This window comes from Tachypleus tridentatus, chromosome 10 (assembly GCF_004210375.1).
Source record: "Tachypleus tridentatus isolate NWPU-2018 chromosome 10, ASM421037v1, whole genome shotgun sequence".
In the NCBI taxonomy this organism is placed as follows: Eukaryota; Metazoa; Arthropoda; class Merostomata; order Xiphosura; family Limulidae; genus Tachypleus; species Tachypleus tridentatus.
In genome coordinates this window covers 184,599,373-184,626,733 of record NC_134834.1, presented here as the reverse complement: position 1 = coordinate 184,626,733, position 27,361 = coordinate 184,599,373, and the positions used below count along the sequence as shown (strand labels likewise).

At 31.2% G+C, this 27,361-nt stretch overlaps 2 protein-coding genes across 4 annotated transcripts in view; both read left to right on the top strand.

Annotated features, from left to right (window-relative positions):
- Positions 1 to 12,429, top strand: part of rod (kinetochore component rough deal) — a 68,601-nt gene extending 56,172 nt beyond the window's left edge. The window contains exons 36-45 of one of the 3 annotated variants that reach the window (XM_076465672.1): positions 993 to 1,141; positions 1,450 to 1,617; positions 2,566 to 2,736; positions 4,200 to 4,511; positions 5,336 to 5,434; positions 5,908 to 6,000; positions 7,610 to 7,688; positions 10,112 to 10,170; positions 10,587 to 10,790; positions 12,270 to 12,429. In XM_076465672.1, coding sequence (XP_076321787.1) covers positions 993 to 1,141; positions 1,450 to 1,617; positions 2,566 to 2,736; positions 4,200 to 4,511; positions 5,336 to 5,434; positions 5,908 to 6,000; positions 7,610 to 7,688; positions 10,112 to 10,170; positions 10,587 to 10,790; positions 12,270 to 12,284 — 1,349 coding nt within the window. In that variant the 3' untranslated portion in view covers positions 12,285 to 12,429. The other 2 variants (XR_013016789.1, XM_076465674.1) reach the window with 2 other exon arrangements.
- Positions 12,430 to 13,569: 1,140 nt separating this feature from the next.
- LOC143231104 (kinetochore-associated protein 1-like) lies at positions 13,570 to 26,127 on the top strand. Its single transcript, XM_076465675.1, has 10 exons — positions 13,570 to 13,696; positions 14,405 to 14,481; positions 14,809 to 14,878; positions 15,876 to 16,124; positions 19,315 to 19,410; positions 20,206 to 20,311; positions 20,668 to 20,722; positions 22,726 to 22,846; positions 24,099 to 24,182; positions 25,577 to 26,127. The coding sequence occupies exons 1-10, from the start codon at positions 13,688 to 13,690 to the stop codon at positions 25,616 to 25,618; spliced, it is 909 nt and encodes a 302-aa protein (XP_076321790.1). The 5' UTR covers positions 13,570 to 13,687; the 3' UTR covers positions 25,619 to 26,127.
- The last annotated feature ends 1,234 nt before the right edge of the window (positions 26,128 to 27,361 follow it).

Below are 27,361 nucleotides of genomic sequence, written 5' to 3'. Positions count from 1 at the left end.
CAAAGCTATAATATCTTGTGATACTATTTTTACATAAGGAATTCCCACCTCAGGATGATCCAAGTATCCCTTTCTTGAAATTTCTACAGTTATTTGTTACCTGCTTGGTTCAGCACAGAAAACTGCAGCTGAGGTTTAACATGATTGCATGTTTTTACCATTAAAAAGAAGGAATTGAATAATTCTCTAATAGTGTTTTATCAAGAAACAGTTTTTATGTCATTGTAACAAACAACACTTTATATTTTATAAAAAAGATATTGAGACTTGGTAACATGCTACAGTTTGTAAATTGAGATAAAATCATTACATTATTCTTGGGTATAAGTGAGTAATATATTCTACATTATACACACGTGTGCACACATGCACATACGTATGAAATCACTTTAGCTTTAGTAAATTCTTGACATGAAGTAAAAAGAAAGAAAATCAATAACATATAAAAATATGAACTAGGAAAATAATAACAATGGCATCTTTTTAATACTCTATCTTCATTAGGGCCTATTCAGTGCTATATCTTCATTAGGGCCTATTCAGTGCTATATCTTCATTAGGGCCTGTTCAATACTATCTGTATACTAAGTGCAATAGATGATGATACATATATACCAGATCAGTGAAAAAATAATTGTCTAAAGATAATGTCCGTGACTAGTAGTTTAATTTGGGTGTTTTCATTTTTTGACCTAATTCTTATTAATCACAAATTATTTTACTGCTCATTATTGACACTGGGGTTAACAGAATCTTATTTCTTTTAGTAAAAATGTTGTAAATTTGATAATGTTTTATTAAATTCTAGGTTGAAACTTAGATTTTCTGTATTGAAATTTTTACTTACTGAATGAGAGATAATTTGAGATCATAGAATATAAACACAGTAAATATATTTCTAATACAAGTTATTTTGCTCAAAAACAAATTGATAAAGGGTTTTTCTAGAAGAGCTGTCAAAGAAACACGTTTTGTTGTTTTAATGTCCATAGATAACCAGAATTCCAAGTTGCCAGAGAAAAACATGTGCTCTTGGAATCGTCTTGTAAAATATTTGCGAGAAAAGGGTCAAGAACAAGGAACTCTTAGGTTTATTGTTACAGCCTGCCAAAATGACTTGTTAGTGATGAACAAAGCAGATGTAAGTTTCAACTTTGTTTCAGAATATTCATCTTTCAGTTGGAGGCTGACTTGAGTAACTTGTTGTGAATTAAACATTAATCTCAACAATAAAAATACAATGATTTTAATATTGAGTGTTTTGGCTATGGATAAAACAACTGTAACAAAAATATTGACTGTCTGATGGTGCAATATAATATAACCTGTTTTATTAGTAGTTGATTTTTAAAAAATGTGATTTTCAGAGCCTTGTAACATTATTTTGTGTAAAGTTTGTATCATTAGCATGGTTACTTATAGGGCTGAGTTAATGGGTGTTTACTACAGGGAGACAACAAGGTCTACACCTCTGCAATTCAACAAATGAAACCTATCATACGTGACATCATCCTCAGTTTAATATCAAGGATTTGTAGCCAGAAGAGAGTGGATAGTTTCTTAAGCTTAGGTCTCATTTCTTCACTAAACAAGAAAGAGGCTATTGGAGTTTTGAAGGTACATTTCAGTAGAATCCACAATCTTAAAACTATCATATGAACATTTGTGTGACTGTGATTTTAAGTTAGTGAAATGGAAACTGAAAGTGAAAATGGGACTTGTACAGTTGCATCTTTATCTTAAGTTGTCTGCATTAGTTTCTTTGTTTTTATATCAAGATCTGCATATCAGCTTTTTTCAGGGATGCAAGCCTAGTTTGTTATTTTTGAGAGGTATCATAAGGAATAAATTTCATGTAAAATGTTTTTTGTTTTGTTTTTTCTCCTAATTATACGGAACACTTAAGGTGAAATAACAACTCGGTGAGAAATGTGTTAAAGTTTCCCCACCAATAGTGCCTTCACACTATTTTGGATTCCCCAAACAAACATTTTGCTGATTGGTTATCTGATACTCTGATTCCTGAGAGGCTACTTTTATTCATTTTTGAGACTAATCTACACTGACCTGCTAAGATCTCAGTTTAAGGTCTTTGACACTGACATGAGTTATTGTTGAATGAATAATGTTCCCGCTAACAGTTTTTGTTTCAATTTGTTCTACTTTTTCAACAAACCACAGAGTGTTTCTCCTCTTTTCTTCTCCTTATTATGAGGTGTTCAGTCATTCTAAAGACAGTTCAGAAAGAGATTTCTTTCACAGTATGTACTTAATGCCAATTATACTTAGAGGAAAAAATTACTGTGTTCTTTATGTGTAACCTCTGATCTTTCTTCCATCAACTGCTATAATGGTACAGAAGTGATAAGAATCAGGTGTGTGGAAATTGCAACATTTTGTTAATGAGTTTTATTATAAATATTCAATAATAATATAAATTAAATAAATGAAACCTTTTTAATACAATAACTTTTTTTACTTCAATATTTTTTAACATAATAAGACCTGATTCAGTTTTTGAATTACTTTTGTGTTTGTATGTTTTAACATTTTACTTATCTCTAGGACCTTGTACGTCTTTGTGGAACAGATTTCCGGAGACTCTCTGCTGTGTCGTTGGTAGGTTGGGAGTACAGTAAACTCTCTTCATTACCAGAAGCTGTTCTGGAATTCAGTAACTTAAACACAAGATCCACTTGGGGCACACGACTAGCTAAACTTGGAATATCTTTTAAAGTAAGTTTTGTTTAACTTTTTCAATCAAGTGTTGTCCAGTTTGTATCTCTCACCTTCATTAATTACCATTACAAACAGTTAAGTTGCACTGTGTATGTGTGGAAAGAAAACAAATAACTTTACACCAGGTAATGTTAAAGTTTATGTGTATGTAGAGTTTGTACATTTAACTGCAGTATCTTTGTATTTTGATGTTCTGACTTGGAACAAACTCGTATGTTAATTTCTGTATCAGTATTCATTCACAGAAGTTAAACCCACTACTTCCTGAGGTGGTTGTATGATATTTTATCTTTTGTGCAGAGGTAGCTTTATGACTGTTACATGGAGTAAAGATACTTCCAAAGTTTTTTGACTCAGGTTTGGTCAGCTGCAGAAGGAGTGAACAGTGTTTCTCCCAAGCTGCTTGGCTCCACAACAACCAATCAAGTGCCCTGCACTTCATTATTCCAACTAGTCTCAACATATTATCATCTTTAATGTCCCTGACAATCAATAGACCTAAAGCCCAAATAACCAGTTGGTAGTATTGCCTAGCAGCATATTGAGCCATTAGGGTCATTGATCTAAAAATACTCCCTTCTGCTAAAATAACTGGTAACACATATTGCCTTGACACTGGTTCAGAAATGGAGCAGATTCATATCTGTATTCAGAGATGTAGTAAATTCAAGATGATGTACTGCTGAAATTTTGTTTTTTTGCTTTTTTACCTCTTACTTTTGTTGAGTTAACTTCTTACCCTTTAAATGCAGTTTATTTTACTTGTCACTCAAATCTATCACAACGTAACACTGTTTTTCACTTGTCCGTTCCTATGTTTTCCTGAACAAAGTGTTTATTTCAACTTCACACCAAGGTCTTGTCTCTATAAACTTCTGCACACTAAATTGTTTCAAAGATTATAACACTGTGCTAGCTACAAATTCTGAAATTACTGCACTTATATGTGACTTATAATTAAACATTTTGTATTATTTTCTTTTCATCATCACATTTGTTGATTGTTATGAATCTGCCAGGAGTTTCTTCATTTTGATTTGCACTTATCTTGGTTAATACGTATCTGATTAACATTTTTATAGCTGTGTTCAAAGAACAAGTGAAACTGGTCGTTGTGAATCAAACTAGACATTGGTTAGTGGTAGCCCTTGATGCCAAGTTTAAAGACCCAGAAGATGTGTTTCAACTGTTTCCATACTTAACTGAAATAGATAACTGTTATGCAGTATACATCTACTCTTTATTAAGTATAACTCTTAACATCAGTTTATGTTTAAGACACGTATATTAATGTGGAGCTGCTTAACAATTAGCAATACAGGTTTTAATTAATGTTATAATGAGTAAGTTACTCATGTCAAAGTTCTTTAAAATGTATACCTTGTACAAAAATATACTCTTAAGTGGCTAACTTTTTAATTAATCTGCTGAAATAGTTGTTTTTTTTGTTACGGTTCTAGGATGCATTTTCGACCTCCAGTCAACAGGAATGTTATCGATTGTTAGTGGACTTGGTAGAGAACCACCAGGTAGATATTACATTGATTCAGGAGTATTGCGAAGCGTTTCGTCTTGAAGTTGATGAAGCTCTCCTGACATACTTGAAATCATTGCTCCTAGGTACTGAGATTCAGCAGTGGCTTTACAACCCTGGTTGGAGTTTGAAGGAGTTGGAAAAAGTGAATACTGCTCTTTCTAAAGCTGAGAATGTTATTGCTGCTATCAATAATCCTGAGTTGTTGCTTGATACACTCAAGATCATTTGTGAGAAGGTGAGTACTTTTTGATGTCAAAGGTAGGAATTCAGGGGTGAGTGTTTTTCTTTCTTAGTCTGACCTCACAATTATTGGAGAGTTGGTAATTTCAAGCTTATTTAATATTACAAGTTTCTAACAATAATTAAAAGATAATATAGAGTCCACCAAAAGAAGTGAATGGATTTAAACATCAGTTAATCACAACAAAATATGTTTGTATAATTTGTTTTAATTATATATGAAACTGTAGCTCAACAAAATTTATTGTAATCGTTATGTTTCAAACATAATGTTTGGTAAATGTCCACTATAAAATGTTACACACAGCTGTGCTCTAAAAATGATACTGTCCATTGCTAAGGTCAAAGTATCATGTATAAAGCTATTCATTTATGTCGTTATGTTGTCTTTTAGTCCTGTAGTGTCCATAGCTTGTTAATATACTCTTTTTTCCTCTATCAGATTCCAGGATCATGGAAGCCAGTTTGTCTCCATTATGAGAAATTACCCTGTTTGGAAACAGTTCATGTAACACTGCCATTGTTGTTCATTCTGTGCAACAGATGGCTCCATCATTTTGAAACCATAATTTCCATTGATACATGTTAACGTTAACATCAAGTTCTCAATGGTGGAAATAAAAGCTCAATGATGAGAAAAACTCTTGGATTATCCATTTGTTCATCACTAAAATCTGAACTTTTAACCTTTGTTGAGGACCATGTTTTTCATCGATACTTTGGACAGTCTAACTAAATAATGTACCTACACTTTTTTTTGGTAGACCCTGTATTATTGTGTTGATGTTTTTTGCTGACATTACAATTTTTCTTTGACAGGTTGATCCTTATTGCTATGAGGTGCTGTGTTTTGTACATAAATACATTCTTCATATAGAAGCAAAGGTTCCCAGTTCTTGTGGTAATTGGACTGAAAAGGTCAGATTGTTATTATATTTTCAATAAGTAATCTTATTTTACCATATTCTTTAGCTTTTAGATAATGATAAATCTCAATCCAATTACATTAAATTTATTGATTTAAATTTATTTCATGTTTTTAACTTTTTCTCAAGGTAAATTAATAAATAGAAAAAGGTTTTTAAGGTCTACCTTTTTCACTCAGTGTAATAATTAATAATTTATTGTTAACTGTAAACTTATTACATGAAAAATAAGTTTTCCTGTCTCATTCAGTATTAACCACCTTTTGATGTTATTGAACAGTTATGAACATGTAGTTGAAAATAGTTCTTTGTTATCTGTTTTAAGGTTCTTACTGTTCAGTACTGACCAATCACTGTAGTTCTAATAAATCAATGAAAACTGATTTTTATAAAACTCTACAGTTTGTTTTAGTTTTGTTATCAAGCCACTGTTCAGTTTATTTATGTTACAATATTTTGCATCAGGGCCTAGAGCTTTTGAAGTTTCTTGAAATCTATAAGCGAAGAAGTCCACCATCAGAGTATGAAATTGACCACTGGTTAAGCAGTCATCCTGAGGTACATTTTTAACTTTAGTTTGAATCAGGTTATTATATTTTTCATTGAGGGGGTTTGTTCTACTTATCTCTTTTAAACAGTTGCATCCTCATGTTGGAGCAAACACTTCCCAGTCTTTGACCAGAAAACAGAGAATGGAATTGCGGTAATCATTTCAATAAATGTTTAAACTGAACTTTCAGTGTTGCTTCATTACAAATGAAGAGATAAAAGTTGTGTGCAGGAGATGATGCTTTCATCTGGCACTCACATCTTTAAAGGATGCAAGTTTTTACAGGTTTTTTACTTCACGTGTTTGCACACTGTTGTCATGAAATTTGTTGCTACCATAGTAATATCATGATTTTCTTAAACAAAAACTAATAAGTAGCTAGGTCTCCTGGTGAAACAGGTGTGTCCTTCAAAAGCTTCTTGTAACATAGCATTATTGTCTTCTGTTCTTAATTTTGTTATGATAAAATACATCAAAATCTTAAGAACAATAACAAGGTCTTAAATAATCAGTTTTCTAGTAGAAAATGTAGGAAATACGATTGAAACGTTAATAAGGTAACGCTTGGTTCCACATTTACCAAACACTGTGATCAAAGGGATAGAAATGTTTTTTTTTCATTGTTGTACACAGCACAATAACATTGTAACATGATACATAATGTGTTAAGATGCTGAGCACTATTTAAGTCATTCAACGCTATCAGTGGCTTCAGAATTTAGGATAAAATAGTGTGTTCTGAACACATGTGGTGTTCTAAATATCAGTGGTGTATTTCAGTTATTGACACTGCATAAGATCTAAATATCAGTGGTGTATTTCAGTTATTGACACTGCATAAGATCTAAATATCAGTGGTGTATTTCAGTTATTGACACTGCATAAGATCTAAATATCAGTGGTGTATTTCAGTTATTGACACTGCATAAGATCTAAATATCAGTGGTGTATTTCAGTTATTGACACTGCATAAGATCTAAATATCAGTGGTGTATTTCAGTTATTGACACTGCATAAGATCTAAATATCAGTGGTGTATTTCAGTTATTGACACTGCATAAGACAGAAAGGTTAATAATAATCACCTCCATTCTTCATGATATTGATGTAATTATCTGAAAGCCACTCCTCTCTGGTATGCATCAGATAGGAGAAATGTATATTTACAACTTCTGAGAATTGTTTTATTACTGTATGTCATCCTATTTGATAGTAAAGCATTATGTGCTTTTCCAAGCCAGTGACAGGGTAACAATCGGCCATTGATTGGGTCACCCATAAACCTAACTAAAATATTTCTGTGAGATATTTTCCTTTAAATTCTTTATCATAATTAGCCTGTTACATCTGCAAGCATTACTATTCATGAGAAAGAAAGCAGGTGGTGTCAATAATTGCAGAAGTCATATCTCCGTGCAATTGTTTCTACCTGCAATCAGCTCGAACAACAATATTAAAATTTCATTGTTTTCATTTCTAATCAAATACCATTTGATCAGGACTAAATGTTTTCTATTACAGCAACTTTAGTCTTAAAAAATTTTGTTATTTCTTTCATGTTGAACCTATGTGGTATTATTCCATTTTTTTCAAGTGATTGTATTTTATTTTACCTAGCAAGATGACCTTCCAGAAATAGCCAAATACCGACTTCCTTTCCAGCCACTGTTTACTGGAGATACCTGGAAGATAATTGGTATTGAAAAATATTTTCTGTTTATTTTTCTCAGTTTAATTCATAAGCAAAATCAAAATGTAAGTACTTCAAAACTATAGATACATAATATACTTGTTAAAACAAGATACAAGTTTTCACATTTTTGGTGAACCAGTGTAGGTATTTTGACAACTGTTCATGCTATTTTGAACTGATGTAAGTATGTTGGTAAGTGATGTCGAGAAAACCCACTTGTAGAGAAATATATATGTAAAAATGGCTCGTTTGGGTTGAGAAAATTTTTTACGTAGAGGAGTGAACAATGTTTCAGCCTTCTTCGGTCATTGTCAGTTTCACAAAGAAAGAGAGAGGTAACTGACCGGAAGCTGACCACATCTAAGCCTGCCCTCTACATTTCGACGCTCATTACACAACCCCTTTCAAACATGTGGTCAGCTTCCGGTCAGCTACCTCTCTCTTTCTTTGTGAACCTGACGATGACCGAAGAAGGTCGAAACGTTGTTCATTCTTCTACGTAAAAAATTTTCTCAACCCAAATGAGCTGTTTTTACATATATATGTTGGTAGGTGTTTATGTTGTGTTGAAATAGTGTATTATGTATGTTGACAATTGTTCAAAGCATGTTGAAATGATGTAGGTCCACTGATGACTGTTCATGATGTGTTGAACTGATGTAAAGGTATATTGATTGTTGCTCATAACATATAGAACTTGGAGAATTATAGAATATGTAGAAAATGCTGTCAAAGATTACACTTATTTATAAACTAACCAAGAAATGACATTTGTTTACCATGTAGTTTACACTAAATGAGGCTTAGTGTTTAGAATTTTCAATTAATAAATAAGAGTGGATTTTTTCAAGTAGAATGATCAACTCAGATGTCATTCTTTAAATACAGTTTCATCTAATTATTACTTATTTACACACTAGAAGTATCTGAACCACAGGTGCTCTTCCTTCCACTTGTGGAGTCCTCTTGCAGCACATTTATTATTTTATTCCTAATTCAGATCCACACCAGAGGGGGTAGCCAACTTTCTACTTGGCACTTTTAACTCTCTCTCTCTATTGTCTTTGAACTCATTATAATTTCCCTACTGTAACTTTTAATATAGTACACTTATCTTCATAAAAGTTTTCATATGTTTAGGACATTATGAGTCTGTTGGATACAAAAAAGTAGATTTTGGAATGAAGTATGTTTTACTAGAGATTTTTCCACGAAAATATATATAGCCTTTACTATTTGAAATGTAAAGTGATTTCCATATTTAGATTAAAAATAATTTTGTCTCAAAAAACAATAAGTTTTATTTGCATAATTGCTAAAATCTCGTAAATATATTTCAAACATTTTGTTTTATCAGTTAGTTTTTCTGCCCCAACTCTACACAAGGTTGGTCAGTTTGACTTGCTCTATAACCACCAGGAAAGTAAATCAAAATAAACCAAAATTACTTTTTTATTGAACAAATTAAAATTGTAACATGAAACTACATTTGTTTCTCGTAAATATCTTTAAACTCGTAACATTATACATCTATTTGTAATTAAGTTGAACCATGTCTAACTACCGTTTGTGCCGTAATATGTTGCAAGTCATATGAAGAATGTGTAACACATTACTCTATTGAATTACATTATGCACAAGTTGCTTGCAAGCATGCCTTGTAAAAATGTTTATTATTATTATATATTTCACTTAATCTAGTTTAAAATATTTTCTAATCATACATTTTAGCTACTTTTATAACACTAATAATAATAAGTAAAGAATTCACAAGAAAAGCAACAAATAAAGTATGTGGGCCTCTTTTGTTTCTGTTCACGACACTTAATCCTCTGTGTATTTTTTACTAATGATAGAACTGCATTAACTCATTTTGTATTTAATTATATAATGCACCAAAGAATACAGAATAATAATGTGTGAAAAGTAAACAATATTTCATAACTTGACTGATTTATGTGTATATTATAGCTTCATGTACTCTATCACAAGTGCTGATGATGTAATAGTTGAGATGTAGTTCAGGTTGTTCTGAATAGTTGACTCAGCTATTGACTACATTCTGTAACTTCATCATTTGCCACTGATATTGCCTTGTTACAGGTTGAAATCTGCAGCTACTGGGAGGATTTATCGCACATAATTAGTTGTTGGAGTCTGTTTATATCAAGGTGTAACATATCTACTATTGTGGATGCCCATGTGTGTGTTTAAGATTTGTTATTATAACTACTACTTTAAGTTGAAAACATAATGACACTGCACTGAAACTAATGAGCACGTGCCATAGATTATAACAAGCATTGGAACAGTTAATGTGTTAAAAGTACCAAATGACACAGCTCTTTTTATACGGAAAGTTTTGCATGGTTTTTTGTGAGTCCTTGGTGATTGTAGCGTTGTGCAATAATTCATTTTATTTTTAGGTGCAGAGCTTTCTGAAAAGACTGTGTACATTTGGTTGTCTGTTGCCACACTCTTGAATGTAAGTAATGCCATATGCTGTGTAAATACTATAATGACAGTAGATATTTGTGGAAGTAAATAAGTTTGGGTGTTGTGTAGTGGTGAAATAATTAGAAAGGTAAAAATTACACTAATGTTGCATTGTTGAATCATTTAGTTTGTCTTGTATCCTTCTGTCACTAATGTTCTTTTACTGTATTTAAAAATGTGCTTAAAACTTTAATATATCAGTTATCTTTTATTCATTAAGTGTTATTCACATAGAAAATTTGTAAAAAATTTCATAGAATTTTTGTCTTCATATAAGAATAACATCATGCTTTAAATGAAATATTTCTGGTTTACATTTGTAAGAAAGCTATACATATGTTCTAGAGAAAGGTCTATAAGCTTTATTAGGTTCTACTCACATATTTATCTCTCTGTCTACTACAGTTGTCTTCAGATCAACTTCGTGTTGTTGCAGTACAAAATGTGGTCATTCAGTTGCTTTCAAGTACAACTCGGAAATATGCTTTTTGGCATCAGGAATATTCACAAAACAATCTATTAGTGTTTCTCAAGAAAGTTTTTCTGAAATTTCCAACCCTGAAATGGCGACTGCATGCGGAAGTTGGGTTGTTAAACGATTACCTCCTGGTAAGATGTACTATTTCTCTGCTGCAATTATGTTTAGGGCTTATATTTAAAACTTATATATTGATATACAAATTGTTTATAATTAGTATTTTTGTAAAAAACCTATTTTATAATTTTCTTAATTCTAACCTTTCTATTTTAAAGTTATGCTAAATAATAATGCACTGTATAATCAGTGATGACAAGAAAACCAACTTGTAGAGAAATATATATGTAAAAATGGCTGGTTTAGGTTGGGAAAATTGTTATGTAGAGGAGCAAACAATGTTTCGACCTTCTTCGGTCATCATCAGGTTCACAAAGAAAGAAAGAGATATCTGACTGACAGCTGACCGCATGTTGGAAGGGGGTTGTGTAATTGATTATAGGAATGTAGAGAGTGCTTAGATGTTGAATTATGTTTATTAATATAGGTATAAAGGTGTTCCTTTGTATTGGTTTATTTTGGGCTTGAGTTGTTTATGTATATTTATTTATTTAGTATTTGGGTGTTTTCTATGGTTATATTGTGTTTATTTGATTTGCAATTTTCAAAAACGTGTGAAGATGACTTTTTGTGTTCTTTGAATCTGGTTTCCATTTTTCTACTTGTTTCTCTAATATAGAAGTTGTGGCAGTGGAAGTCTTGGTAAATACATAACATGGGCGTTCTCCAAATATGTAACATCAGCCAGCTCATTCATCAAAGATTCTTTTAATTTCAAGTCTAACCTTAATCAACTTAATCATAAAACTTTAATAGCCAGTTTCGATGTTACATCCCTCTTTACAGAAGTCCCAACTGCTGAAGCCTGCAAGATAACCTTTGAACTCTATATCCGAGACACTAACCCATCAATAGACATTCCCAGTAACCAATTAGCAACCCTCATAGAATTCACCACGATGAAGACAAACTTCATGTTCAACAACTGCAACTATATACAAACAAATGGCCTAAGCATGGACAACCCAGTATCACCAGTTCTAGCCAATATTTTTATGACCACTTTTTTTTTACAATGTATTATAAAGATAATGAGTGGAATATTGGCTGGAAACTGCAGGAAAGAACTTAAGCCTTCTGAAGTATTCTGTTGTATATCCAATCTCCCAGTTTCCTAGTCTCACTTTTCCTGTCTTATGTTAAAGACAGGGTAAGTTGGATGAGGAATTATATTACTTAAAACTGTGCAGGAAGTATAGGATAACAATGAATGTTTGTTTTCACAGCTAACTAAACACGTATTTGTTATTGTTTTATGCAGAACTAGTTTTGAATGTTAGTGGTCAATGAAATAAATGCTTTTGATGTATATACTTGTGTGCAAGAACTTAATAAAAATTTATCACATTAGTTTTACATTTGTTTAACCAAAGCAGTTAATGCTAGTTCCATGTTGTGTTCACTGAAACACACCAACATTTCCTTTACTAATAATGTTTCAGTCACTCTATCTGTATTTCACCACTTGCTTTTTGATAATATGTTAATCGTAGGGTCGACTAAGGTAATGGCAGCCCAAGCCAGTGTCCAGTTGGCACAGAAATGGGTGTTAACTTCTGATAATGACCATAAAGCTGCTGAAGCTTTCCACAAGCTGAAAGGACTATATCGAAGGCTAGCCACGGAACAAGTTCTTCACAATTTTAGACTAGACAAGACAGAAACCCTCTCTTTAACTCAACAGCCTTCTGTCCTCATTGTCCATCTGTTATCAAACTTTGGCTCCAACCGACTCCTTCAGACATCATCTGCTGGTATGAAAACACCAACATTTTTGTTGTTTTTCTTTTTAAGTTGTTTCACAAAAGTATAATTTTGCTTTTTTCATATCAGTCTTGCAATAAACTTTATTAATAAAAGAAGTGTAACATAGTTATTTAACAATAAATCATTGTTAAGTATTAAATGTATATTTTCTAATGCTGAAAAACTAATCTAGTCCAAAATTTTGAATTATTTACAAAAGGTTGTTTTATTATTTTATTTGTTTAAATTTTCTGGAAAAGCTACTTGAAGGATATCTGTATAAACTTTCTTTAATTTTGAAGTGATGGACTCCAGGGAAGAATGTGACTTGTGAAAAACACCCACTGCCACCTCTTCCAATAATTAGATTTTATCATTACTCTTATAATGCACTTACAGCTTCATATCTCAGGGTGCAATTTTTGAGGGGGGCTGCAATGGTAGAATTTCAGCTCTATAGTCTTTGAAACTAACAACTGAGCCACCTCCAATATGTTTAAATAATGAAAACAAAGTAAATAACTTCTTAGTTGTATTTTACACACAGTGATATACCTAGTGCAATAAGTGTAATTTCTATTATCTCGTGCTTTAGTGCAAGTAGTAAATGTACTTTCTTAAATATATCAACCTAGTGAAAAAATAACATTTGTTTGGCATCACTGACTGAAATTTATCTTGACTATAAAAAAAATGTAAAATCAAATCCTGTAATAAAAAAGTGCACATTTTACTTGTAAATATTAATAAATTTGGTAATAAGTTATACAAGTATTTTTTTATCCCATAAGACATACACTTTTAGTCTTAAAATTTTGTTGGAAACTTTGTTAAGAGACTTTTGTTTGTTTTCTTCTTCCAGTAAACAAAACAATTACGCATGTTAGTCTTCCTCATTGAACACAAATAAATATACATGTTAATAGTGTATCCTCTCTTGAATTGCATGCAGGTGAGAAGTAACATAAAAAGTGTGAGCCAAAATATATTTAGAAGTCAGAAATAAAATCCCATAGACATTAATATTTAACCTGACCTTTCTTTACAGTTGTTCATGATGCCGTCCAAAAGATTGCAATCATAAACGAGTGTAACGTTGAGGAAGTTTACACCACCTTGATGGACCAATGGCTTCCACCTGTAGTAGATTCTAAACACAGTGGAGATGAGGCAGGTTATTGTCCTAATTTTCTTAGCTTGAAATATGTATGTATGTGTAGAAAAAAGATAGCAGAGTTTGAGAAGGTGTGAATTGGTGTTGAATAATAATAATGAGAGCTTTTGTTATAAATAAATTAAATCGTGTTTTAGACAACAAAATCCATTTCATGATCTTGAAGACTATGATTTCAAGCAAGTTGAAAAACTACTACACTCACTGCTGTTCTTAAAGTTGAATTTCTTTAAAAGTAGAAAAACAAAGATTTTACAACAGTAAATCCAACTAGAAGTCAGCCATTAACCTACATGATGGTCTATAAAAAATTAATTTAATATATTGTTAAACTACATTTGTAAGACTAGGACAGGCTATTGTTAAGTTTACTAACTGTTCTAGTGCGTGTGTAATACAATACGATTTTGTTAAGTATATTACAAAGTTTCACCATTTATTTATTTATTGACCACTCATACTGTACTCATGAAAAAAAGTTTCTATAAAATGAATAAAAAAAAGCAGGTGGCTTTTAAATAATTCCTTAAACTTTTATTATTTATGTACGTAATAGCTTTTAAGAAAAATCATATGTCAATTATTTGTCCATTTCAATTAGCCACATGAGAATAACTTGAAGTAACGTTTTTAAGATCTTACACCAAGAGTGATTGTGAATATTTGTTTTATATAAGTATACAGTTTAAAGGTTTTCTATTTCCCCAGACTATTACCATGCATTTTCAACTTGACTTAAATATGCTTGATTCTTCAACAAAAACTGATCATGAAAACTTACAAAGGTAAGAAGAATGTTACCTGAAATGCTTTCACTGTTGTAAATATCTAATGAGAATTTCTTTATTACTTTTCCTATTATGAAGGCCTAATTTTGATGAGAAATTATTTCGTTTCACAGAAAAGTACAAATATAAATGTTTCTGTTCTCAGATTTATAGGGAAAAAAAAAGGTATACAATTACTTAAAACCAAAATGATAAATTAATGTTACTTACATCTCATAAAAATTTTGTAATTTACCTTTTTTATGTTTTCATGTAGCATATTATATCAGCTGCTAAGTTACTGTCTGTAATAGTATACATTGTAAATATCCATTACTTTTGTAGGGTCATTCATCTGCTACATCACAATTCTATTGAAGACAAAGCACTTCATCTTTTGAACATAGCACTGAAGGTAAACTAGCTACATATGTAATAATGGAGCACAGAAAAAACATGATAATATTTCAACACAAAAAACAGAGCATTTAACTGTGTTTAGGTTTTTCTTTTTAGTTTGTGTGTAATATACATATCTCTTTCAGAAAAGTTTATTTGTCATTACTTTGGGATTGGAAGATATCTTTAATTTATTTTTTAATTTTAGTGGCCATGCTAATAAACTCTTCTCTCTCAACATAATTTGTTCTGTACATAATATACAACTAGGAAACATTTTTTGATGTTTTCTAAACTAAGTTTTTTTAAGGACTTTAACGTATGTACTCTGAGTGTGCATGACTTAGTCATACAAGTTTAAGTACATGTGCTTCACACACAACTATGAGTAAAACTTGTATGTTACACCTTACATTAATTTCACACTTTTCTAATTCTCTTTTGTTTTGTTTCTTCCTCCTACCCTGATTTGGTTTATGTTTTATGTTTCTCTTTTTTGCTTTCCTAACTCTTCCTTTTTTAAAATATAAAAATGAGTGATTTATGAGTTATCCCTAGAATATATCTTTTACTTACATGAATATAATTTGTGAAAATTCCTGATTCATTTGTTTCCTTTTTTAACACCTGATTTCTTTGTAGTCATTTATACTTTTCATACAAGGTTTTTATTTTCTATTTCTTTACCCTTTAATTTGTTTGATGTATTTATTCAAGTAAAAATGTCACAGAAATAACCATCTTCCAATGATGCTAGTAATACTTAGTGACAGTTTCTAATAAACATTAGTAGTAAACAAATTTACTGAATAACCATCTTCCAATGATATAATAATACTTAATGACAGATTCTAATAAACCTTTGGAAATACATTATTGACAGACTATGTGAATTTAAAATATCTGCTTATTAGTGGAAGATTGCTAACCAGTTATGCACAATATTCTGCATGTAAAACAGATGAAATGTTAAATATAAGTTCAGTCTGAAACAGTATATTCCGTGACTGTAGGATGACCCATCTATTGCAATGAAGTATCGGGCTCGTGCTCTGCGCTGTCTAATATCTCTTTGTGACCAGACTACTATCCAGAGACTGAGTGGACAAGATATTGATAGCATCATTGACCTGCTCGAGTGCCTGATGTATTCCAGTCAGTTAGAAACCTTTGGTCTACCTTACACTCCTACTGATTTTAAACTGTGTGCTAAAGACGAACTATTGGAGAGTTTGTTGACGATGCAGGGACACAATCCTGATGTTTGTATCAGCAAGTTAGAATTGAGAACTTATTTTATTATGATACAATGCAAACTTATTATTCAAAAACTAATGTTCATGTTCAGAGTTTTCCACATTGAAAACATGATATAAAGGTGCTCTTTACATGTTTTAACCAGTATATGTGTATATTGTTATTTAATTTAATTTTATACACTTACTTGAATAATCATGTATGTTTATGTATATGTTAGAACTGGACAGATACTATAATTTGGTAACTGATTAATCATCAGGCTTGTTAATTGATTACTTGCACATGAAGTTTGAATGGTTAGAACAATTAAAAAAACACCAGTCAGTTAACTCTCTGCCTGGGCATCACTACTGTGCATGTCACAAGGTTTTACTGAATAACATTCAAAGTTTTACAGTATTTGTTTACATTAGATCAATTAGCACAGAATAAAATCATAGTCCATATTTTAATAATATATAAGCTTTAAGTTCTTAATACAATATTTTACAAAAATTCTAAATTTCCCTCAGCTTGCCACACACAACAAATTTTCGCTAGGTATTCCATCATCTTTATTTTATTCACCACTTATCCAATAAGTATGAAATTTAATGTAAATTATACAAAATAAAATTGCCATCGCTCAGAATAAACACAATTTTTATTTCTTTTAGTTTTGTTTGGTTACAGAGGCATCAAATAGTAACTTGACCCTTTTAGTTTTGTTTGGTTACAGAGGCATCAAATAGTAACTCGACCCTTTTAGTTTTGTTTGGTTACAGAGGCATCAAATAGTAACTTGACCCTTTTAGTTTTGTTAGGTTACAGAGGCATCAAATAGTAACTTGACCCTTTTAGTTTTGTTTGGTTACAGAGGCATCAAATAGTAACTTGACCCTTTTAGTTTTGTTAGGTTACAGAGGCATCAAATAGTAACTCGACCCTTTTAGTTTTGTTAGGTTACAGAGGCATCAAATAGTAACTTGACCCTTTTAGTTTTGTTTGGTTACAGAGGCATCAAATAGTAACTCGACCCTTTTAGTTTTGTTTGGTTACAGAGGCATCAAATAGTAACTTGACCCTTTTAGTTTTGTTAGGTTACAGAGGCATCAAATAGTAACTTGACCCTTTTAGTTTTGTTAGGTTACAGAGGCATCAAATAGTAACTTGACCCTTTTAGTTTTGTTAGGTTACAGAGGCATCAAATAGTAACTTGACCCTTTTAGTTTTGTTTGGTTACAGAGGCATCAAATAGTAACTCGACCCTTTTAGTTTTGTTTGGTTACAGAGGCATCAAATAGTAACTTGACCCTTTTAGTTTTGTTAGGTTACAGAGGCATCAAATAGTAACTTGACCCTTTTAGTTTTGTTTGGTTACAGAGGCATCAAATAGTAACTTGACCCTTTTAGTTTTGTTAGGTTACAGAGGCATCAAATAGTAACTCGACCCTTTTAGTTTTGTTAGGTTACAGAGGCATCAAATAGTAACTTGACCCTCTTGCCACACCCTCCTGTTAACTTGACCCTCTTGCCACACCCTCCTGTCACATCCTTTCTTTCAGGATTTCTCAATAGTTCTGTCTTTTAGTTAATTCTATATTAACTACAGCCAATACAAATTCAAGGTTTTCAACTATCAAGTAAATTACAGTATTACATTCTCTTTTGAACAGAGAATAGTCAGTTTCTCCAGTAAATCCAACTAGAAGTCAGCCATTAACTGACTGACCCAGTTACAACCTGGTCAGTATGTAGTACATGTTGTGTACTTTATGAGGATGTACACAACATTATAATGTTGTGTCATTATAATGACTCAGTTGTATTCAAAGTGACTTATTTGACTCCCTGTGTGAATATTCCAGACAAGTTAGCTCATCATAGATTTGTCCAGATTAGTGAGTTTCAGTGTGATACATGTCTGTAATTTAACTAGATACTTGGAAAATCACATAAGTGTAGAAAAAAAAAAACCAAAATGGCCAGTTTGTAGTACATTGTGACAAAGACAAGTCAAGATAGAGATTTTATTAAAATATTTCCTTTTTAAATTAAGACTTGAATGATATGAAAGTTGAATTGGTAACTGTTTTTTAATGCCAAGCAGTTACAATAAAAGTTTGAGTATCATTCTTCCAAAACATTGATGTTTTTACCCACCTATGCCTGTGGGATAAAGCTGAACAGTCTTCAATTAATTGGATCGGTGGAATATTCTGAAACACTAGGTAGTCACTTAAATAAATTAAACAACCAGCTGCAATATATATACAACAATTTAGAAGTTCTTACTAGAATCAGGCCACGCATGGCTGGGTGGTTGAGGTGCGTGACTCATAATCCAAGGGTCTGGGTTCGAATGCCAATCACACCAAACATGCTCATTCTTCCAGCAGTAGGGGCATTATAGTGTGATGATCCAACCCACTTTTCGTTGGTGAAAGAGTAGTCCAAGAGTTGGCAGACTAGCAGCTTTCCCTCTAGTCTTACACTGCTAAATTAAGGACGGCTAGCACAGATAGCCCTCGAGTAGCTTTGCGGGATGTTCAAAACAAACCAAACCTACTAGAATTGTTTAGTTTTATGCTCTGTTTTTTTACTTTTTCTTCTGTGGCATTGTATTTTGACTACAAAATAAATCAGTAGCTTCATTGTTCTTTTCTGTTTTACAATATTTGTTGGTATGTCTCCTGTCATAATAATTGCAGCTCATTGGAGAGTGATCAAAATGAGATGTTAATGTTCACTCTCAAACTTGAAAAAAATGAACCTATTATAAACTTGTTGAACAACGAGTTTGTGTTCTAATCATAAGTTAAAAATTTTGTGCAACATCAAAAACATAAATTAATCAAAACAAATGTTGCTTGATTTTACTTTTTGCACAAACGTTTTGTAAGAGAAAAGAGTTGAAATATTTAATCCGTCTGGGATTTAGGGCCAATTTTCTGGATTAAATTGGATATTTATTTTAATCTAAGATTAATCCAGATTGAAACACAGTTTGTTTATTTTTTCATACAATAAACTCTAACTCAGGTTTTTATATTCTGTGTATTAAATAATGAAAGGAGAGTATTTTTATAATATTATTAAGCAGTTTCTTTTCAATGTTTATATATTACATTTGGTTCTATAAAATTATGCATTTGTTTACACTGAACCTTTTTGCTTATAGTACATATCTAATTGACTTTATATCTCTCTAAGGTTCTCAAGTTTGTTGTGTGCCTGTGTATTGACAAGAAAATGTGGGATCCTAAGATATGGACAGCTATACTCCGAAATATGAAAGATTTGTACATGGTAAAATTAATTTCAAATTCTATTCATCATAAAATTTACAGTTTGTCTTCATTTATAAGCAGTGTTGTTAAATAGGAAATTGTTAAACACTGTAGATTTTCTAGATGGTATTATTATTTTATAGGTTACGAGGCATTTGTAATAATTATAAACTTTGATATTATATGGCAACTTATAATATCATTATTTTTTATTATATTGTTTTGTTTATTTTTAAATTATGGTAATGACATTATTCTTGTTATGTTCTATGGGTAGCTAGGTGATAACATTTTTATTGTTTTATGGTTAGCTAGGTGATAACATTTTTATTGCTTTTTGGGTAGCTAGGTGATAACTTTTTTATTGTTTTTTGGGTAGCTCTGTGATGACATTTATTGTTATGTTTGTTGTTAGGTGATCTGTAAGCTAAAGATACTCTGAGGGACATTGAGAGATAGTCATGTTGGTTTCTTTGTATCTGGAATAGCTTTCTGAGCAGACATTAGGTTTTATTACTTGTAGCTGAATTCTAATATGCATAACTATTATGTTAACATACACATTAGTCATTTTGAGAGAGATACAAATGTGGAACAAACATTTCTTAATGTGAAATATTAATCTCTAACATACTGGTCTGTTCTTTGTTGTACAATGAACTGCTTTCTTTTTCCCATCACAGAAACAGCATATACTCAGGTAAGTGTTAATTTTACAATCAGTGGTGACTCTACTATCACATAATGATAATGCACCATATTTGTAACTATTACATGGTATTAACATTTGTAATATACTTTTTGTTTCTTTCAGATGGAAAACCTCTTTCATTTGCAAAACTACCTGAGTGCTGTTCCAGAATTATGGCATTTACCTATTTACGTAAAAGTATGGGAAGACCTATTGAATCCAAGTATTCGTAAGCACCAAAAACATAACTCGTTTACCCAATAAATAGATGCGTTTACATCTTGAAAATTATATCACTTCACAGACAGTCTACAAATTCCTTTCATATGTGATGGTTATTTACTACATATTTTCAAAATCAGTAACGGATTTTTTTTTTTTTTCTTTCCAAGCCTGATGAATTAACTTTTTTTCCAAAAATCATTAACAGACAAAGGGAAAAAAATTTTGAAAGACAAAATTTAATTTAAGATAGCCAAACCTGTATTAAGAAGGAAATAGTAAGAAACAACTATTTGTTTTAAACTGGACTAAAAGTCTGTTTCAGGAAAACTTACATTTGACATACATATAATTAATTTGCAGGACATCAAGGACAAAAAGAATACTCAGTTGTAGAAAATTATGTTCAGTTGATCAGGTATAGTATGATTTGGTTGTAAGTTGTTTACATTGTTATGTTTACTAAGAATAACAATATTTCTTGTTTTTGTTATCTGAAATATGTTGATACTGTTCACCAGAAGCTTTACTGTAAGTTTAATTCTGTTAAAAATAAATCTACATTTGAGTATTTTGAAGAGTAATTCCTTCAGTCATTATTTTAAACGAACATTACCAACCCAAACAGTGATAGATTACTGAGGAAAATCGGTCTATACAAACATACAAATAATGTACTACATTACAAGTACGTGGATGTGTATGAAACTAATAAAGTGGTGTGTTTACAATGTTACATGTGTTTGATGTGTTATAGGTATGTGAGTTGTGTTTAATGTTGGATGTTTCTTGTTGGACGTGTACTTCATACACTATGTTGATGCAGATATACCTATTATATAGGACTGACAGCAAACGAAATGCTCAATGTAATAGAGGTGTCGCTAGGTTTTTAGAATATTTGGGGTTCAGGCACATAGGCACAGGAGTTTTCAGCATTTCAATATGATATTGTTTATAGTTTTCTAGTCTGATTTATCAAGACCCAACCTGGAGATTCGGGGCAGGGTACCTGTGTGCCAGAACCTAGCGATGCCTCTGCAATGTGTCCTTTTTTTTAGTGAGTATTGTGTTATCATGACCTCTCTCACACCCTACTGGCTCATTGCAAAGTCTGATGGATTATAACTAAAATCTTTCTCTTTTCACTGTAAGTATTAACATATTGACAACCAATTTTGTAGCTTTGTGCTGAATAACAAACATTATGTTCTGTTATTCTCACTATAAACTAATTTCCTAACTTAATAATGTTTTATTTATATTATGATGTTTTTGTAAAGTTTCCTTCATCTCCTTTCATTCATCTTACATCTAGTACTTACTCTTGTTTTCAGTAACCAGTTTCTCTGTTCTTGTTTTTGGGAGTGAATTCACTCTCTCCCAGCTAGTTCTTTATGTATCTCAGAACAGCTGGTATGGGTATTAACATTTTTATTGTTCTCTTCTTATCAATAAAAGTGTTAATACCAATACCAGCCATTCTGAGATACATTTTTATTTCAAGTGGGTTTCTTGTCATCAAGAGTTAATTCTTTGTTTAGTTTATGTTGTCTGGAATATAATGCTTTTTACATTAATTAATAACGTTTAGGTCTGCATTTATTCTTGCTTTTATGTGGTGAGTATTTCAGCTTTATCTGTAGTAGAACACCTTTACAAATTAAAATACCAGTCATGAAAAGGCACTGAATATTCATTATTAACTCCTGTGTTGGCCTGACTACAGGGTGATCTTGAATATAAGGTGACTTCCCCCACTCATTTTCAAGAATGCCATAGGAAAGAAAATAATTGGGTGTCATACATAATTTTTAGCTCTGCGAAGTCAGTACTATAATTGAATAGTCTACAACTCAATTAGTTGCATTACTTGGTGATGAACTTAAGTGAATATCTGACATTCACATGTTGACGGATGGATGCTATCTGGACATTCAAGAATGAGACATGTTAGAGTAGGGGAAAGGGGCCCATGATTAGCTTGATTAAAATTATAAGACAGCTATGAATTTTACATCCTATTTCTTAATATGAAAAAAACTGCCTTATAATCAGGTCAATATGGTGATTGATTTCTTTTTGATACATAAAGGATATAACATTAATAATATTATTAATCATCGTAAACAACACACAGCCCAACATAGCCATTAAAATAAGTTAACTTGACAGTAATTAGGCTTAAAGCTGAATTCAAAATTATAGTAAAAAAATAATTGCATTGATCATAAGAGGGCAGTAACTGTGTTGAATTGGTTATTATTATTTCTCTTTGTCTATGTGTTTATTTTAATCTAGTAACTTTACTATAAACAGAAATATTATGTTTATTTATGTTTACTTTATGACTTAGACATACTCTGACCATGTATGTATCTATATTTGAATGATCAACATCTTAACTGATTTGGTCTGCAGGTGTCCATGTCTGTTGAAGTTGGATGCCCACTTTCTGATTGAGGAACTAAAAATATCAAAAAAACCAGTTCTAGCACTGGTTATTTTGTTTCTCACTTGCTCATCAAACAATGTATTACAGGTATTATAATATAAAGTCTTTATCTGTTCTGAATTTAGATAAAGAAATTGAAACTCATTTAAAAGATGTAATAATATACGTATATTTATTTAATAAAAATTTTATTAGAAAATAAAGCTGTATTGAATCTGGCATAAATTATATAAAATAAAATCCATCTCCAATGTTTAGTTGCTAAATAATTATTTCCTCCTTTGTTATAAGTAGATACTAATTAATTTTTATCTTGTGTTTTGGCTGATAATTTGCTGCCATCTTCAGTAAAGGCCTAAAATGAAGGACTGTTTCTTTGATAATAATGGCCGTGATTGAATCTGAGGTGTTTTTGAAAGAAAGACTCATTATCTACTTTTAGGCCCCCTATTAGGAATTGAATCAACTAAGTTATTTGAATGTTTTAAAGAGGGATATCCAGGTTTTGCTGACTTTGGTGTGGGGTTGACTGAATGTGGCTTGAGTTAGGTGAATGTAGAAAGTTTCATTTATTTTTCTAATATGGTTCATGTTCTATTATGTTAGTATTATTCCTGTATGCATATATTGTACAGTCATCTTATCTGACCCCATAAGCTACTTGAAATATTTTAGTTGTACAGAGGCTTGTGTATCTGTTATAAAATCTGAAGTCTTTTGTTGGTCATTTCACTTCTAAAATGTTTTTGCTCACCATCAAGGTTTCTTGTGGTTTACTTTGTACTAACTTGATCGTATTGAGTTCAGAATATAATGTTCTGATTGTTGTATGGTGTTTACATATTCTCTGTGTTTTCAGAAAGACCTAGGTGAAAATGGCAGTGTATGTCTGTAATGTTTTGCTGTTATAACGTATTTATTTTCACAAAGAAACACTTTTTTTGTTTGTCCTGTGACCTCTGTGTTAGGAGCTATAGTTTTTTGTGGTAGATGTCTGCTACTGTTGCTATGCAGTCTACTATTCTTTTTAGTTATTTTACCAGGCAGCACTCAGTGGTCAGTCTGTGAATCCAAGGTCCATTGTTGGTATTCCATTATTACAAAATAACTTTCTGTACTTTTGTTATGTTTTATAAGAATGATAGTGAAATTCTTCTGTTTGATTAGAGAAACAGCAGTAAATGAACAGATAGTTTCACAACTTTTCTGGTCTGTATAACCAAATTACAAGTCTTTCTAACACTGGCAGACAAAAGGGTATGTGTAACATACACCATTAACTTGTGGACAACAAAATTTTAAGAGTGAACAGTAAGTACTACTTTTCTCTTAAATGCAGGTGTTCCTGGAAAGTGTGAATCTTGAGAGAATAGAGAAAGATTTTGAGCAGCTAAGTACAAGAGGTACAACTTTAGTTAACTGGGTAAGGTTTTAAATCTTCACTTCGTATATTAACAGATTGAAATTATCCCTTTTAACACAATTAATATTTATTACTTCAGTTTTAATTCTGTATAAGCTACAGGACTAAAGAAGTGATGTGCATTATATATTATAACCATAAACAAAACACATTAAAATTTACAAAAATATGCTGCATATCTGCATAAAGTAATCTTATTTTTAACTAAAAATAATTATTAGTAATTTAATGAAATGTTTAGTTAAAAATAAGATTATTTTATAACTTGGCACTACTTTATGAGGATGTACACCATGAGCTGCATATAAAAAGCACAACAGTCACAATAAACTATCACTTTACTGATATGGTTCAATGTTGTGTTAATTAGTGCCTCTACCATACTGGGGCAGGAATGAGGTAAGTTTCATCTTACTTGCTCCCAAATGGTAGGACCTTATTTTACTTGTTTTTTTTCTTTTATTTATTTATATTTTTCTTATTCTTGTTTTAACTTGGAAGAGCAGTCACCTTCCCATGACTGTCTGCAGTCAGTGAAGGGTGATATAGATGTGAGATGTTATGGGCTTGAATATGCACATCTCGCTCTCCTAACTTTTAAATTTCTAATCTTCTCTCTGAGACTAGCAAATTGGAGGTTAAGAATAATAGATGGTGTATTCCCACCACAACATGGGTCCTACTTCCCTAGTCACCTCCAAAACCTAGGATACATTTTATAATCTCATATTGTAACTTTTACCTTAGGATATTTTTAAAAATGTGCATTATGTTTTGTTTATGGCTTAAACATTTATGGTTATAATATAATTAATCAGAGGTTGGGATTTGCTGTTTTTAATGCAGTCCTTCCTCATAATTTTGTGTACTTATTTGGCCTCATTTAGATGTAATTATTTAATTTCACTAATTAAGTAATCAGTTGCAGTTCTATGTTAAAACAAACAGGAATAATTGTTATCCATAAATTCAGTTACTATAAGAAGAAAGGAATTAGGAATTTTCAAAACATTAGTTTTGTTATATACAGAGTGAATACCTTAGAAATTATCTCAGTACTTTTCCATGTCATTAGAGTTTGATGGAAAATATAAATTATCTTTACAAATTACTGAATAGTTCAGTTTTGGCAAAACAGAGGATTTTTCTTTAATGGTTTTTATTTCAGCAATAACATCTAAATATCAGTTTTGAAAAAAATAAATAAAGTTATTTTACCAAATAAACATTTTGCAATAAGAGTGGAATGATGAATAGATAGAAGAAATATATCTTTAAATAGATCACATCTCCTATCAAGATACAAAACATTCTACAAATACTTATTTCCAGAACCAACACTTTCAAATATTTTAGTAGTTGTATTGAATCTTGTGTGCTTTTTTTATTTTCAGGTCAAGAATTGGTATGAGGAAACTAAAAAACACACAAACTGAAATTTTTACAAGTTTTGGTATATTTCTTTTTTTATTCTGATATGAAACTACACAAGAAAACATTAAATTTATTTTATAAAATATATTATTTTATTATCTCCTCTGGCCTTGTGTTTTCTTTACATTTTCTTTATTAAAATGTCAATGATGAAAATAGAAAGTATACAAGCAACTTAGTATAATAAGTGCCAGCTGAAATTGAGTATTTTAGAATATCTGAAAACATGACCTATACTTTTGTTTCTTTAAACTTAATAAAACAGAAAAGTTATTTATAATTTTTATATCTACAGCAAATACAAAATAAATTTTCTATTTTGATTGTTATATTAATTAAGATAACTTTTTCAGTTGCTAAATTGTTTTGAAATAGATGAACTAGGAATTGTTGTGTAATAGAATGATAAATCTCATATTCATAAAAATATTAAATGTGAACAAATATTTATAATAAAGAAATGCTTTTGAAGTGAAAATTACTAGACTCGCTTATTGACAAACTGCGTTAATAGCTGTTATAAAATTAAGATTTAAACAAAGCAAAAATGTGCTCCTTTTTTTTTATTTTATTTTATATATATAAGAAGTACCCACTTAATTTATCAAAAATTTGAAGCCTTGAGACTGTTATTTGTGGGATAATAGATTTACTTTTGAATACATTTTGTCTTTAATAGTGAAATGTAATTGATGTACTCACACCTGAAACGTTGTACAAAAATAAATTTATTATCCCACAGATAGTTGTCTCAAAGTTTCATAAAAGCAACAGTCGACATTTGTTCTGTTTATTAGAGAACTTGTAGTTTAATCTTTCCACGAATTAAGAAGGTACTCCAACACTTAGTTTTCAAAAGATACATTCAGAAGTGCTACTGTAAACTGAGACCATCATCTCAAAAAATGGTGATGTAACCACTTCACTCAGCTGAGTTGCGTACTCATCAAAAAGGTCTGTCTGGGCCTAATGGGGATAAAATACCTGTTTTATACATCACAAAACTTCTTGACATATTTGTAAAGTAACTGAAAATAACAACAGAATTATAACAAATGGAAGGGTGCAGCACAGTTTTCAGTATTTCTGGACTGTGAATTCAGGGATCTGTGGCTCTCGTCCTGCTGTCACAACGCTGTTTGGCACTGTGTATTCAACTTAAGACTAATCATAAGCTCCCACTGTTTATTCAATCAGTTAAGTGTTGTTATCAAATTATATTCCTTGTATCATAATGGCTGAAAATTTTAGAAAATACAAAGGCATCTGCCTGAAAAGTGTATTCACTATAAATATTCTAGTCACCATTCAGAACTCATGGATCACAAGAACCCAGGAGTATCTCAATATCATGTGAAGATTGTAAAATAATTCTTTATAAATCGGGGAAAGTAGGATGCAATACAACTGTTCAGTGAAACAGTTGATAATTTCCTTGACCAAACCTGTTATAGAAAGTAACAACTGCGGCTGAACTTTATGTGTGACCTCAAAATGATTTCAGAAAAAAAATTTTATCTCATAAATATTAAATTTTGTAAAGTCTTATGCTAAACAATGGGCTTATTTGTACTGAAGTTTAACCTTATAATCAGGATATTTTAATGTTATTTTTTCTCAGTGGATGCTTCTGTTATTTAAAAAAAAAAAAAAGTAAAACTGGAATACATAGTATACAAGTATGCTAAATATCACTCAAGCAGAGTGCATTTGGTAGGCCTACTTTATTAGATGGAGATCTGCAG